Raw genomic sequence first — 15279 nt, forward strand, 5'->3', positions numbered from 1 at the left:
GATTTGCATTACAGGACTAGGTGTCTCGTGCCTCCTAGTCCAACCACGCCCCTCCACTGATTGGCAGCTTTCTGAAAATGTACAGTGTATGCACAAAGCTGCCAATCAGTGTTGTGGGTGGGGTTATACAGGGCTCAGCATTCAGAGCTCTGCTTGCTCTGCAGCAGAGAAAACTGTGATTCAATCACAACAGCTGCATCGAGTAAACTAAGTAATACATCGTTTGAATCAGGGTATCTACCTCTACATTATGCTGCTTTCAGATCATCTAGCAAAAAACCTGCTGACTGATTCCCTTTAAAATCAATGGATTCCCTTTAAAATCATTGTTCATTTGAATCCACTTGAAATGGTATCTGCTATGAACAAATCATGGCACTAGCGTGAACAGAGTCTAACAATATACTATGCAATAATAAGACTATACTGTAAGACAACACCTATAGAAACATATAGCACCAGAAATGGTGATACAACACGTGGCTATGGCCACTCAATAGCATGTGCCACCAACTTGTAAACTAAGACTGTTAGCACCGCAAGAACGAGAAGGGGCAAATATCGTTTATTTGGGTATTTTGTCACATCTGTTGCTGGTTTTAGTTTCTTTTTCAAGGATTTACTTTTAGATTTGAACCAGAACAGGAGGTACAATATATTAGTTAGTTTTAATTAGTATAATAAGTACAATTATTACAAATTAAATATATTACAGTATATAATAAATGTAGAAATTTTACTTAAATTAACATTTAATAAAAGAAATAACAACATATAATAATCTCAATAACATTATAATGTAGCTGTAACAACTATGCCCGATCCATTTTTTTAAGCAAGTAGACAGACTCCAATGTCTTTTACTGGAGTAGAACCTTCACATTATTTGGACTTTAGATGACTCCAAGATGGTTTTAGACATTTTTTCCCATTTAGTTGTTTTTATTTCTTGTAGAATGTTTAGTTATTTTTTTCTTGGACACCAGAATCAACAAAGATTTACAGGGAAAACTTTCTTCTGACATTTACACTAATCCTACGGATTGCAACAACCTTCTTCTGTATGACAGCTGCCACCCAAAAGCTACCCGTAATAGTCTCCCCCGGTCACAGTTTAAAAGGGTCACCAGGATTGTGTCGGACCCTACTACTAGAGATCTTAGACTATTAGAAATGTCCAATAGATATGAAACCAGACACTACCCACCCACACTCCTGACCTCTGAGATGACAAAAGCACTAACGACCCTGACTGTACCAGAATTACAGCACCCAAACCACCAGACTCCCTTTGTTCATGGTCACCACCCTTCTATGCAGAGAATACATAACCTTATTCATAAACACTGGCCTTTACTCACAAAAGCCTACCCTAAAATTGATGTTTTCAAATCTCCACCTCTGATGTGCTTAAGAAGACCCCAAAACATCAAGGACAAGCTAGTCAGGGCGGACATAGGAAATTCTAGTCACGTCACCACAAGAACATTGACAGGGCAGAAAAGAACAGGTACCTTCCACTGCCTCAACTGTATGAGCTGCTCCAACATCTTTAAAGGCAATGAAGTCGTCCACCCACGTACTGGTAAATCTTACCCGATTAAAGACTATTTCACCTGCGAAACCAACTTCGTCATATATATCATCAAATGTCCATGTGGATTACTGTACATGGGTGAAACCACCCTGGCCATTAGGGACCGAATATCTAGCCATAAGTCAACTATTAGATGTGGCAAAACATGGCTCCCACTCCCTGCCCATTTCCAGGAAGCCCGCCATAACGTGTCTCAGCTAAGGTTCCAAATCATAGAAAAAGTTCCTAGACCTATGAGGGGTGGCAATCATATTCGCATTTTGAAGCAACGACAGACCTACTGGATTTACACTCTAGACACCTTACATCCCAAGGGTCCCAATCAAGAAATTGATTGGTTAATCTGATATTTTTCTTTTCCTTTAGACCCACTGAACGTTTGCCTTCATGAGTCTTTTTTAACATCTTTACTGGCGGTAAGATATTGAACTACAATTTGTCTCTTTTTTTTACCCTTTATTTATTTTTTTCAATTTTTCATATTTTTATTTTGTTTATATTTTTTTTCCAATTTTCACTTCCAATTTTTTATGTTCTACCTATGATACTTTCTATTTTTCAATTTTATTTTATTTTTTATTTTTTCAAAAAAACTTTTTAATTTTTTTGTTTCATTTATTCATTTCTTTTTCCCCTCATTTTCATTATTTTTATTCTGATTTTTCTGTTTCATTTTTTCATCATTTCATCATTTTCATTCATCATTTTCATTATTGTTTCATCTTTTACCCCCAAAATTTCCCTTTTTTCCCAGTGTTTTCTTTTTCAAGTTTGGTTATCATTCCCGTAATGATGTCTCTAACTGTATCCACCCTTCTCCCCTTTTTTTTCATCTCCTTTTCCCCTCCCCCGTTCCAGTTATTTTAGATCACATATTAATCTCTTACATATTCTTTATTCCCCCCCCCCTTTTTCTAACTAATATCTCTCACTTCCGTTATCTTCCAGCCTTTTTCCTTGGTCTTTTTCAGTTTGGACTCCTACATGATATGAATGTCATATATTTAACCTATGTATATTATCTCTATTTACAGAAGCATCGGTGCATTTGTATGCCATTTATCAATATTGTATGCTATAGTATATATTTTTTTGTTCGTTCATCTTTTATACACTGTGCCTATTCCTGTATCTCCTCTAATGCCCCCGTGCTCTACACTGCACGTCTCATTAGCCTCAGTTTGCCTCCGCTTTCTCCTGTGAACATATTGAACCTAATCGCGCCTCACCGCGCATGCGCGGGCAGCCTGCGCCATTGTGTTGGTAGTACACTGTGTCAGGCGACACGGCCATGCCCCACTGCGCACGCGCCGGCGTCTGACATCATTTCCTATCATGTGATCGGTCTGACATTGTAAAGAGCGCTGCTGGGAACACAGCGCTCATTCACTGCTCTGGCACGGCTGTGCCTGCATCCCCAACTGCGCCACCAATGATCGTAAGTACTGTCCCATACAGGGATCACCGCTGTACCACCAACTTTAGTATTGTCCCATACAAGGGATCACCGCTGTACCACCAACTTTAGTATTGTCCCATACAAGGGATCACCGCTGTACCACCAACTTTAGTATTGTCCCATACAAGGGATCACCGCTGTACCACCAACTTTAGTATTGTCCCATGCAAGGGATCACCGCTGTACCACCAACTTTATTGCATACTTATTGGGCCTCTTTTTCCATTTAGCTCTGGCATTCTTCCTCCTCTCATCAGGCATCAGGATTACTGGCTACCTTGGTATTTATTTCCCCTATGTATGCCCCTTTTTCCCACTGTTCTCATATCCATGACACTTATTTACACTGCCATGTTTATAGATACACCCCAACTATATGAAATTGCGGATATCTTTATTTTTATTTTTTGGCATAAATCTTTTTACCTCTCAACCACCATAATTTCAGTTGAAATAACATTTAGCCACTATAAATATTTTACATGCCGACATTTGTTTGCTTCCCAGTGTGCCTCTATAAACACAGTTGGTAACTGTGCCACACTCCTTGGCATTATATTATTTTTATGCCGACATATGGTTGATTACCAGTGTGCCCCCATACACACATTTGGGAACTGTGCTGAACTCTTTGGTATTATATTCTACCCCTGTTTTTAAGAGTATGCATATTGTGTACCACCCTAACCATACCTCCAATTATCCTTATTCACAGAATAATCTACCAAATATATATTGCCTAGCAGTGACACTATTTAACCGGTGAACACAGACTCTTCTCTCCAAAAGGGGTATGACCTTATTTCATGTTTTTTCTATATGTAGTTTTTTCTATATGTAGTTTTGTCTTGTCTGCCGCCATGTCTCTTTTTTCCATTAGCTTGTCTTGAAGTTTCTCTACATTCCTAAGTGATCCTAGAACATTGATCTATCATCATTTCGCTTCTTTGTGATACGGATTTTATATTTTGTATATATTCCTTGATTTTTATATTGTGTGTATTTCTATTATTTCAGCGACTGTGATAAAGGCCGCTGAGGCCGAAACGTCGAAGCTGTCGCTTCTTCACCGTCAATTAATAAAATTTCTTCACATTGAGCATAATCAGCGTGTGCAGTGACTCTATATGTATTTTGTGTTTTGGGGACACCCCGTCCCTTTTCACTTGCACCGTGAACTCAAACCTTCAAGTCGAGTGCTAACCATCTGTATTATCTAGTTATTTTTGAAGGCACAATATTTTACAACATGGCATAAATATGTATTTTTTTGTTCCTTTTTTGTGCGTCAAATATAGAATCTTTCAGAGTCTTTGCTTGGAACATGATTAAGGAAAGTTTCCTCTTCAATTAATTTTTGAATCGATGACTCAATAACTTTATTAACAAGAGAAGTGGCTGTAGATGCAAGAAGCATTTCATACACATCTGAAGGTGAATCAATTGTGATGGTAATTTCACTGACCGGAGGGACTTTCACATCACCTTCACAGCCTTTGAGGGAATTTCCACTGTTTCTTCTTTGGGATTCAGTCACACGTTGGATATCATCACTTAATGATAAGTTCTCCATCAAATTTGGTCTAGTGGGTTCTTGGATTTTTTGTATATTTTTAGATATTCTGTTTGACTGGCCACACATTTTATCTATGTCTTCTGACTTTGTCTGTATGCCATCATCAAAACTGCTACCAATTTTGCCATTTTCTACATCTACAGACTTCTGAAGTTTATACTTAACGACCAAAGCCTTTTCACTTTTATCACAATCAGGTCCTGAATCTGTTCCACTGGTATCTGAGGATTTAATTGTACATAGGTTGTCTTCAGAAGGTAGTGGGTTATTTGAGGACCTTTTTCCCCTTGAAAAGTTCATGCATGATAACTTCATGTTTGAGAATCTCCTCTTCTTTGAATTCCTTTGAATGGAAGCATTGCCTGTGTTGGTTTCAAGGTGTCTTCCACTCAACTGGGACTGTCTTTTTACTGAAGAACGTAACTTTCGTCTTCGAGTAACCAAACTTTTCAAAGTTGCCCAGGTTTTTCTTTTTGTCTGCTCTTCTTCTGAACATTTATCATGGTTGTCCACAACACAACTGCTATCCTCTTGTGAAGTTGAGCATGCTAATATTTTATGATCTGATTTGTTCTCCTCATTCGAATCTAAAGATTTCCTTAGAGGTTTGCTCCTTTTTTTGAAGCAAATTTTCAATGGCTTGTGAGAATTTTGCCCTTTTTTATGTCGCTTCTTTGAAGACCTCTTTATAAGTCCAGATTCACTCTTGTCTTGGTTAAGCTCGCTCAAGCTTTTGGTTTCTAAAGCAAAAGTGCCGTCTTCTAATTTACGAAAACTGAATTTTGTCTCTTTGTTAGCGTTAAGATTGTAGGTCTCCATAATTGATGAAGTACAAGTAAACTCATTGGAGACTTCTTCCAGACCAAGGACCTCACCTTTTTTTGCCACCATGTTAACAGTTTTCTTGTCACTATCATTGAAGTCCTTGGGTTTAATACATAAATTACTTCGACTTGGTTTCCTTTTGTTCTTACCTTTCCGGAGAAATCCCATAGATGAATATCCTCTGAAGTGTTTGCTGACTTGGTCATTTTGCCCTAATTGTGACTGAGGTTCATCAGAAGAAATAGCTTTACATTCCGACATTTTAATGTATGGACATAGAACCAAAAATGTTATATAATATCTGTGGATATAAAGTGTTTGTTTTTTTTTATTGTATACTTTGCTGCTTCTCTTCGATTGCTTTCTTTCCAAATCTGTTGCTTTCAAGTGACCTGTGAAGTAGAAAAAAGTTACAAATCTGGATAAAAATTAAGATGTATTTCTACCTTGATACAGCAATAAGTTTTTCTATAGGTAAGTGATAAGAAATAGTAAATACACTTACAAATAAGTAAGTGATTAGATTATATGTGTTACCACGAATAGCCTTTTTTGTTTTTTAGAATTTCCATTATCTACGCAAAAACATTTGTTAACAGAAATGCCGTTCACAAGCATGCAATCTGTTCATTTACCATGATGTACAAAAAAGTAAATTCAAGGTAATGATTGTCTGCCAAATGGCCAAACTGCAGGAGGCATTGACGCCTGAAAATGAATGCCACTGGTGCAAATGAATGTGGACCACTGGGTTACAATTCTCACTTGGTTTGACAGGTAAGAATGTGTTTAGTAATATCACAATGTGCCTAACCACTCCCAATGCCTGGGTGAGCCAGCTGATGAAGCTACCGGTATCACTGATGCAAATATGTTTTCTATGTATTGACAATGCAGTCTCTTAAAAGATATGAACATCTTGTCCATTTTTTTTAAAACATATATCTGTGTATTTTTGCCTAAATATAAATTTTTCTGTAGGGTTTTATAATAAATGTTGAACAGTTTAGCTTCTACAGCCTCTATGTATGACAATACATAGCAGACTGCAGAATAAGTTACTAATGAATCCATGAGTGAGTGAGCTCGTACTGACTGCAGGACTTATAACTTTGATCCTGTCATAAATCAACTTAGAAGATGTTTTCATTCGAGAAAATCGGGCCAATCATGCTAATCACACTCTGATCACACTCTGACCTGAGTTTCATCACAGTGTGAACCGATTCTCTCAGATCAGGAGAAAATGGGAGAAAAAATTCTCCATCTTCTCCATTGTGTCAGTCCATGAAAATCAGGCTGCACTCAAATGTCATCCCAGTGCAGTCCAATGTTTTCCAAGGATTCATTGACTTGTATGACCAAGTGTGATCATAATATCAGATCAAACTTCGGCATACTCTGATTTTTCTCTTGTACCAGCTCGGTCCGAGGAAACAAATCACATATGTTTGGGGCCATATAGAATAACATTGTTGCGAGTGTGATCCAATATTTTGTTGGATCGCAATTGGACCTAAAATACGGTCATGAGCCCTTAAAAAGTTTAGAATTAAAAACTCTCCCATCAGTGCAAGCTCACTTACAGACTCACTGTTATCTCATTCTGCAGTCTGCTGTGTACACAGTCCACACAGATGGACATACATTAGACCTCATCTTCACCCGCCTCTGTTCCCTATCTAATCTCACAACCTCTCCCTTCCCCCTATCTGACCACCATCTACTCACCTTCTCATCCTTGTCCTTCTCACCTGCCCCTTATGTCCAGCCACTAGCACATCCTCGCAGAAACCTCGCACACCTAGACATTCACAGACTCTCAGACTCTCTTCTACCTCTGTCGTCCATATCTCCACAATACGGACAGTTCCACCGCTTTCTACAACGCCACCCTCACATCAGCCATAGACTCAATCGCGCCTCTCATGCATGGCAAAGTGTTACAAACCAATAGGCAACCCTGGCACAACAACCTCACCAAAAAACTTAGACAAGCATCCAGGGTCGCAGAGCGGCGTTGGAAAAAAACACGCCTGCCAGACGACTTCACTGCTTTTAAACAAGCTACACTTGCCTTTAAATCAGTCCTCACCTCTGCTAAACAGACCTATTTCACAAACTTTGTATCTTCACTATCCCACAACCCAAAACAACTGTTCAGCACATTCAACTCTCTCCTCCGCCCACCACTGCCACCTCCAACTCCCCTCTTCTCTGCTGAGGATTTTGCTACCTACTTCAAAAACAAGATCGACCAAACAAGGCAAACCTTTACAGTTCCACCACCCCATCCGCTCCACATACCAGACCTCTGCCCTTCCCTAATTACCTCCCTCTCCAACATCACTGAAGGAGAGCTTACTCATCTCCTTTCCAAATCACGCCTCACCACCTGTGCACTTGACCCCATCCCTTCCCACCTGCTCCCCAACCTCAGTAACATGATCATTCCAGCCCTAACCCATCTCTTCAACCTATCCCTAACTTCTGGTTAGTGTTGAGCATTCCGATACCACAAATATCGGGTATCGGCCGATATTCGCGGTATCGGAATTCCGATACTGAGTTCCGATACTTTTTGCATATCGAATACCGGAATCGGAAGTTCCCATAATGCTATGAGCCAGTTTGATTTGATTCAGCCAATGAGGAATCCTCAGAAGTGTGGGCACATCCTGTTAGGCATGTAGGCAAGTTAACTAATGGCATGGCTGTGATTGGCTGCTGAAATGATGTCATGATGCACTATAAAAGCCGCCGCCATTTAGGGTTCAGGGACAGGCTGCTGTTCAAGACTCTGAGGGACAGTTAGAGATATCGATTTGCTATATAATATTGTGCTTTACCAAGGCTACATTATCAATCACTGTAGCTTTCTTTTGCCTTGCAGCGCTGTTCACAGCTGTCTGCAAGGTCTGTGTGAGTGCAGCTCACGCTGTAGTGTGTCCTGCAGCCACCTCTGGTTGTAGGCTGCTCAGCGTGCGTCACTGCCTCATACATATTTATTTTTGTTTTATTGCTGCTCATTTTTCATTAATTCTCCTATTAGTGTGCATCCATCCGTATCCATCTACATTGGTTGCAAACACTATAGGAGTAGACAGCGGAGCCTTTCTGCAGCCTTTCAGTGCTAGTGCCCAGTTCTCTGCACTGTTCACGGCTGTCTGTGAGGTCTCTGTGTGTGAGTGCAGCTCACGTTGTAGTGTGTTCTGCAGCCACCTCTGGTTGTAGTCCACTCAGCATGCGTCACTGCCTCATACATAGTCCTTTTTTGTTTTATTGCAGCTCATTTTTCCTGATTTTTTTCTCCTATTAGTGTGCTTCCATCCATATCCATCTACATTGGTTAGTTACAAACACTATATAGGAGTAGATAGAGGAGCCTTTTTTCTGGCTTGTGCCCTGCAGCCGCAGCCAGATTAGTATTAGCCTATTTTTTGGAGCCTCATCTATTGCATTGTAGGTTACCTTCTTGCATTGTAATAGCTCCAAAAAGTTTGTGATACTATCACTTTCACATCTTTGGTCACATCCTTTTTGTTTTTTTGAAAAAAAACACATAAATAAAGTTCACCAAATACTCCACTTGACAGTTGTGTAGGCCACATTAGCTCATATTAAAGCGTAGTCCACACACTTTATAAAATTAGTGTTTCTTATACCTGTTAGCAGCTGTTCAGGAATAAGCACACTAAGCCCCCCCTTTGTACTTTTCTGCCTATCTTTATCAGTCTACCAAGATGAAGAAGGCAGGGAGTAAGGCACGTGGTCGTGGGCGTGGAGTTCCAGCAGGGAGAGGACGTGGGGATTCTGTGCCTGCTGCGGGCACCAGTGACTCAGCATCCCCCAGATTTACGAGGCAACAGTCCTTTATGCGCAGCTTTGTAGGACCTTGCCGTACCCCACTGCTGCGGGACGAACAAATTGAAGCCGTTGTGTGATGGATGGCACCTAACGCATCGACTTCAATTACTTCCACATCCTCTCAGGGCCAGAGCACTGAAGAGCAACCATCTCTCTCTTCACCACCTGCCAAATTGACCAGGCAGTCAGAGAGCCCTAGACAGGAGCCATCTCTACTTCTGTTCTTTGAATCTCTTGGCTTGGAAACGGGGCCAGCCAAGCAGCATTCTAGAATGTGAAGAAGAGGGAGTATGCAGTGATGCGCAACTGCTTTGTCCCTCTGAATCTGAAGAGGTGGGTGGGCCAGTGCCTATGGTCAGCACACCTCAGTACGCATCAGATGATGAGACTCAGGTGCCACTTTCTGGTGCATACTGTGCTGGCGAGACTACCCAGGAGAAGCAGGTGTTTGAAGAGGGGAGTGTAGATGATGAGGTCCTTGACCCATCATGGCGTGAGGAACAGGAAGGTGGTGGGAGCAGCTCTGAGGAAGAGATTCCCCGAACGGCCAAAACAGGAGGGAGAGGGAGGGGGCAGACTTGGTTGCCTGTAGCCTCCACTTCGGCACCCGTTGGGAGCATTCCTCTTCCAAAACCTAAAATGGGCGCTCCCAGGACTTGCAGTGCGTGGTCCTTTTTTCACACAGTTGCAGATGACATTTGCTTTGTCAAATGCAAGCTGTGTAATCAGAAAGTCAAAAGAGGGAAAAGTGTCAGCAACCTCAGTACCACAAATATGTGGAAACATGTGCGGACCAAGCACGTGGTGGAGTTACAAAGACACACTGAAGACGAAGCCAACCTACAGCACCACCTACCACCTCTTCAGCTCGTGTTGTAGCCTCTTCCTCCAGCTCACACACAGCTGGTTCGGCTTCCTCACAGGATCGCCATGGAAGAACCTCTGGCACTGTTGTCCAGAGACCCAGTGACATTCCACCCACAGCACCACGTTCCCTGTCATCCTCACACTCCTAGGCCACTCTACAGCCATCGGTAGCACAGGCATGGGAGAAAAGGCGGCCATACTCGGCAAACCATCCCCGAGCACAGGCTCTGAATGCTGGCATTGCAAAACTACTGGCCCTTGAAATGCTCTCATTCAGGATGGTGGAGACTGACACCTTCCGTAACTTCTTGGCATTGGCAGTCCCACAATACACCGTGCCCAGCCGCTTTTATTTCAGCAGGCAAGCCGTCCCTGCCCTGCAAAAGCATGTGGAGGGAAAAATTAAACATGCGCTACTAAACGCCGTCAGTAGCAAGGTCCACCTGACCACCGATGCGTGGACCAGTAACCATGGACAGGGACGATACCTTTCCCTCACTGCCCATTGGTTCAATGTTGTGGAGCCGGGTACAGATCTTGAGAGTGGCGCTGTACATGTTCTGCCAACTCCAAGGATTGCAGGAATCCAGTCTGTACACATTGACTCCTCCTCATACTCCAGTTCCTCTGAATCAGCGCTGAAGGAGCCGTCACGGTCTACCTCCACATGGACCCGTGAACGCTTACCCGATGTGAGCACAGCCGTGGTCAAACGTCAACAGGCCGTACTGAAATTAATTTCTTTGGGGAATCGAAGCCACACAGCGCAGGAGCTCTGGAATGCCATCAAGCAGGAGAGCGACGTGTGGTTTGTGCCAGCGAATCTCCAGCCAGGCTTGGTAGTGTGTGACAATGGCCGAAATCTGGTGGCAGCTCTGGGCCTAGGCAACCTCACTCACATCCCATGTCTGGCACATGTGCTGAACTTGGTCGTGCAGAGCTTTCTGAGGGACTATCCGGATCTTGATGCACTGCTGCACAAGGTCCGCATAGAGTGCGCTCACTTGCGGCGTTCCAGCACGGCAAGATCGCGCATTGCAGCTCTGCAGCGCCGATTCCGCCTTCTGGAACATTGCATCATATGTGACCTACCCACCAGGTGGAATTCAACGTTACATATGTTGGAGCGGTTGTGTGAGTAGCAGGCAGCAGTAATGGAGTACCAGCTGCACCAGGCGCAAACAAAGTCGCACTGTGCGCCGGTCACACTTCAGCACCACTGAGTGGGCCTCTATGAAGGACATCTGCCACGTTTTGCATGCCTTCGATGATTCCACGCGGATGGCGAGTGCAGATGATGCACTAGTCAGCATGACTGTCCCCCTTATCTGCCTGCTTCAAAAAACACTGCAAGCACTAAGGGAGGAGGTTTTGGAAGAGGTGGAGGATGAGGAGTCACAAATGCCATCTGCTTCTGGACAGTCTGCGCAACGTGGTTCCTCACAAAGGCCTAGGCAGGGGACACTTTGTGAGGAGGATGAGGAGGAGTCAATGGAGGAGGAAGACATCTCTCCAGAGGAGGGAGGTACACAATGCTCTAGTAGTCAGTATGTACAGTAGAGCGAGGGTGGGGTGATGCAGAGCAGGCAGAGATAACGCCTCAAGCAGGGAACAGCGTTTCTTGGGCAGTTGGGAGTCTGCAGCACATGGTTGATTTCATGCTGCAGTGCCTGAGAAACTACCGCCGCATCGCCCACATTCTCAACACGGCTGATTATTGGGTGTACACACTCCTAGATCCTCGCTACCGGGACAACTTACAAAGCCTCATAACACCGTTGAACCGGGAGCGTAAAATGCGGGAGTACCAAGACACACTGGTGCATTCCATCATGTTCTCCATTCCACCCGAGAGCAGTGCTGCTAGTGCTTTACAAAGCAGCTCTGTGCGTTGAGGCAGTGGAGGAAGCTCTGCACAAAGAGGGAGCAGAGGCAGCGCCTCAGCACAAGGCAAGACCAGTATGGCCCAAATGTGGCAAAGTTTTGTGTGCCCGACACAAATGTCTACACCATCACAGACGGCTCCAGTCAGCAGGACGCAAAGTTTCCGTCAGATGGTGACAGACTACATGTCTTGCCCTCTCAGTGTACTCCAAGACGGCTCTTCCCCCTTCAAGTTTTGGGTCTCTAAGCTGGATACATGGCCAGAGCTTAGCCAGTATGCATGGGAGGTGCTGGCTTGCCCTGCTGCTAGTGCATTATCGGAACGCATCTTTAGTGCCGCAGGTGGTGTACTAACAGACCGTCGCACGCGACTATCCTCCGATAACGTTGACGTTTTCTGAAAATGAACAAGGCCTGGATCTCGACTGAATTTGCCAGTCCTCTTCCAGAATAAATAATTGGTTGGCAACAGTATCCAGGTCTCCTGTTGTGTTCATGTTTCTACCACCTGCACTGTAATCCCTGGGCTCCAACACCGCCAGTTGTTGCTCAGAAGTGCCATCTGCACAGAGAAAAACACTAGCTCCTGTGTTAGTGGGGTCTAGTAACGCCAGCTGCTCCCCTGCTGTGTGTCCGGCAAAGTCTCCTGCTGCCTCCACATTCAAACTACATCAGATATAAAACTTGCTCCAATTAGGCCTCAGCCTAAACCCTGATTGAACCTGGGCTCCAACACCGCCAGTTGTTGCTCAGAAGTGCCGTCTGCACAGAGAAAAACACATGCTCCAGTGTTAGTGGGGTTCAGTAACGCCAGCTGCTCCCCTGCTGTGTGTCTGGCAATATCTCCTGCTCCCTCCACATTCATCCCAACATCAGATATTAAACTTGCTCCAATTCGGCCTTAGCCTACTCCATGAATGACCCTGGGCTCCAACACCGCCAGTTGTTGCTCAGAAATGCCGTCTGCACAGAGAAAAACACTAGCTCCTGTGTTAGTGGAGTTCAGTAACGCCAGCTGCTCCCCTGCTGTGTGTCCAGCAAAGTCTCCTGCTGCCTCCACATTCAAACTACATCAGATATAAAACTTGCTCCAATTAGGCCTCAGCCTAAACCCTGATTGAACCTGGGCTCCAACACCGCCAGTTGTTGCTCAGAAGTGCCATCTGCACAGAGAAAAACACATGCTCCAGTGTTAGTGGGGTTCAGTAATGCCAGCTGCTCCCCTGCTGTGTGTCTGGCAATATCTCCTGCTCCCTCCACATTCATCCCAACATCAGATATTAAACTTGCTCCAATTCGGCCTTAGCCTACTCCATGAATGACCCTGGGCTCCAACACCGCCAGTTGTTCAGAAATTTTGTCTGCACAGAGAAAAACACTAGCTCCTGTGTTAGTGGGGTTCAGTAACGCCAGCTGCTCCCCTGCTGTGTGTCCGGCAAAGTCTCCTGCTGCCTCCACATTCAAACTACATCAGATATAAACTTGCTCCAATTAGGCCTCAGCCTAAACCGTGATTGAACCTGGGCTCCAACACCGCCAGTTGTTGCTCAGAAGTGCCGTCTGCACAGAGAAAAACACTAGCTCCTGTGTTAGTGGGGTTCAGTAACGCCAGCTGCTCCCCTGCTGTGTGTCCGGCAAAGTCTCCTGCTGCCTCCACATTCAAACTACATCAGATATAAAACTTGCTCCAATTAGGCCTCAGCCTAAACCCTGATTGAACCTGGGCTTCAACACTGCCAGTTGTTGCTCAGAAGTGCCGTCTGCACAGAGAAAAACACATGCTCCAGTGTCAGTGGGGTTCAGTAACGCCAGCTACTCCCCTGCTGTGTGTCCGGCAAAGTCTCCTGCTGCCTCCACATTCAAACTACATCAGATATAAAACTTGCTCCAATTAGGCCTCAGCCTAAACCCTGATTGAACCTGGGCTCCAACACCGCCAGTTGTTGCTCAGAAGTGCCATCTGCACAGAGAAAAACACATGCTCCAGTGTTAGTGGGGTTCAGTAATGCCAGCTGCTCCCCTGCTGTGTGTCCGGCAAAGTCTCCTGCTGCCTCCACATTCAAACTACATCAGATATAAAACTTGCTCCAATTAGGCCTCAGCCTAAACCCTGATTGAACCTGGGCTCCAACACCGCCAGTTGTTGCTCAGAAGTGCCATCTGCACAGAGAAAAACACATGCTCCAGTGTTAGTGGGGTTCAGTAATGCCAGCTGCTCCCCTGCTGTGTGTCTGGCAATATCTCCTGCTCCCTCCACATTCATCCCAACATCAGATATTAAACTTGCTCCAATTCGGCCTTAGCCTACTCCATGAATGACCCTGGGCTCCAACACCGCCAGTTGTTCAGAAATTTTGTCTGCACAGAGAAAAACACTAGCTCCTGTGTTAGTGGGGTTCAGTAACGCCAGCTGCTCCCCTGCTGTGTGTCCGGCAAAGTCTCCTGCTGCCTCCACATTCAAACTACATCAGATATAAACTTGCTCCAATTAGGCCTCAGCCTAAACCGTGATTGAACCTGGGCTCCAACACCGCCAGTTGTTGCTCAGAAGTGCCGTCTGCACAGAGAAAAACACTAGCTCCTGTGTTAGTGGGGTTCAGTAACGCCAGCTGCTCCCCTGCTGTGTGTCCGGCAAAGTCTCCTGCTGCCTCCACATTCAAACTACATCAGATATAAAACTTGCTCCAATTAGGCCTCAGCCTAAACCCTGATTGAACCTGGGCTTCAACACTGCCAGTTGTTGCTCAGAAGTGCCGTCTGCACAGAGAAAAACACATGCTCCAGTGTCAGTGGGGTTCAGTAACGCCAGCTACTCCCCTGCTGTGTGTCCGGCAAAGTCTCCTGCTGCCTCCACATTCAAACTACATCAGATATAAAACTTGCTCCAATTAGGCCTCAGCCTAAACCCTGATTGAACCTGGGCTCCAACACCGCCAGTTGATGCTCAGAAGTGCCGTCTGCACAGAGAAAAACACATGCTCCAGTGTTAGTGGGGTTCAGTAACGCCAGTTGCTCCCCTGCTGTGTGTCCGGCAAAGTCTCCTGCTGCCTCCACATTCAAACTACATCAGATATAAAACTTGCTCCAATTAGGCCTCAGCCTAAACCGTGATTGAACATGGGCTCCAACACCGCCAGTTGCTGCTCAGACGTGCCGTTTGCACAGAGAAAAACACTAGTTAGTGGGGTTCAGTAACGCCAGCTG

At 44.5% G+C, this 15279-nt stretch overlaps 1 protein-coding gene across 1 annotated transcript in view; it reads right to left on the reverse strand.

The window, feature by feature from the left end:
- Window positions 1–547: 547 nt before the first annotated feature.
- The window catches only part of AKAP5 (A-kinase anchoring protein 5), a 40085-nt gene continuing 25353 nt past the window's right edge, over window positions 548–15279 (reverse strand). The window contains exon 2 of the mRNA XM_073570749.1: window positions 548–5849. Within this exon, the coding sequence (XP_073426850.1) occupies window positions 4345–5849 (1505 nt within the window). The 3' untranslated portion in view covers window positions 548–4344. The remainder of the gene's footprint in view (window positions 5850–15279) is intronic.

This window comes from Dendrobates tinctorius, unplaced genomic scaffold, assembly GCF_039654945.1.
Source record: "Dendrobates tinctorius isolate UK_male_01 unplaced genomic scaffold, ASM3965494v1 ptg000006l, whole genome shotgun sequence".
Lineage (NCBI taxonomy): Eukaryota > Metazoa > Chordata > Amphibia > Anura > Dendrobatidae > Dendrobates > Dendrobates tinctorius.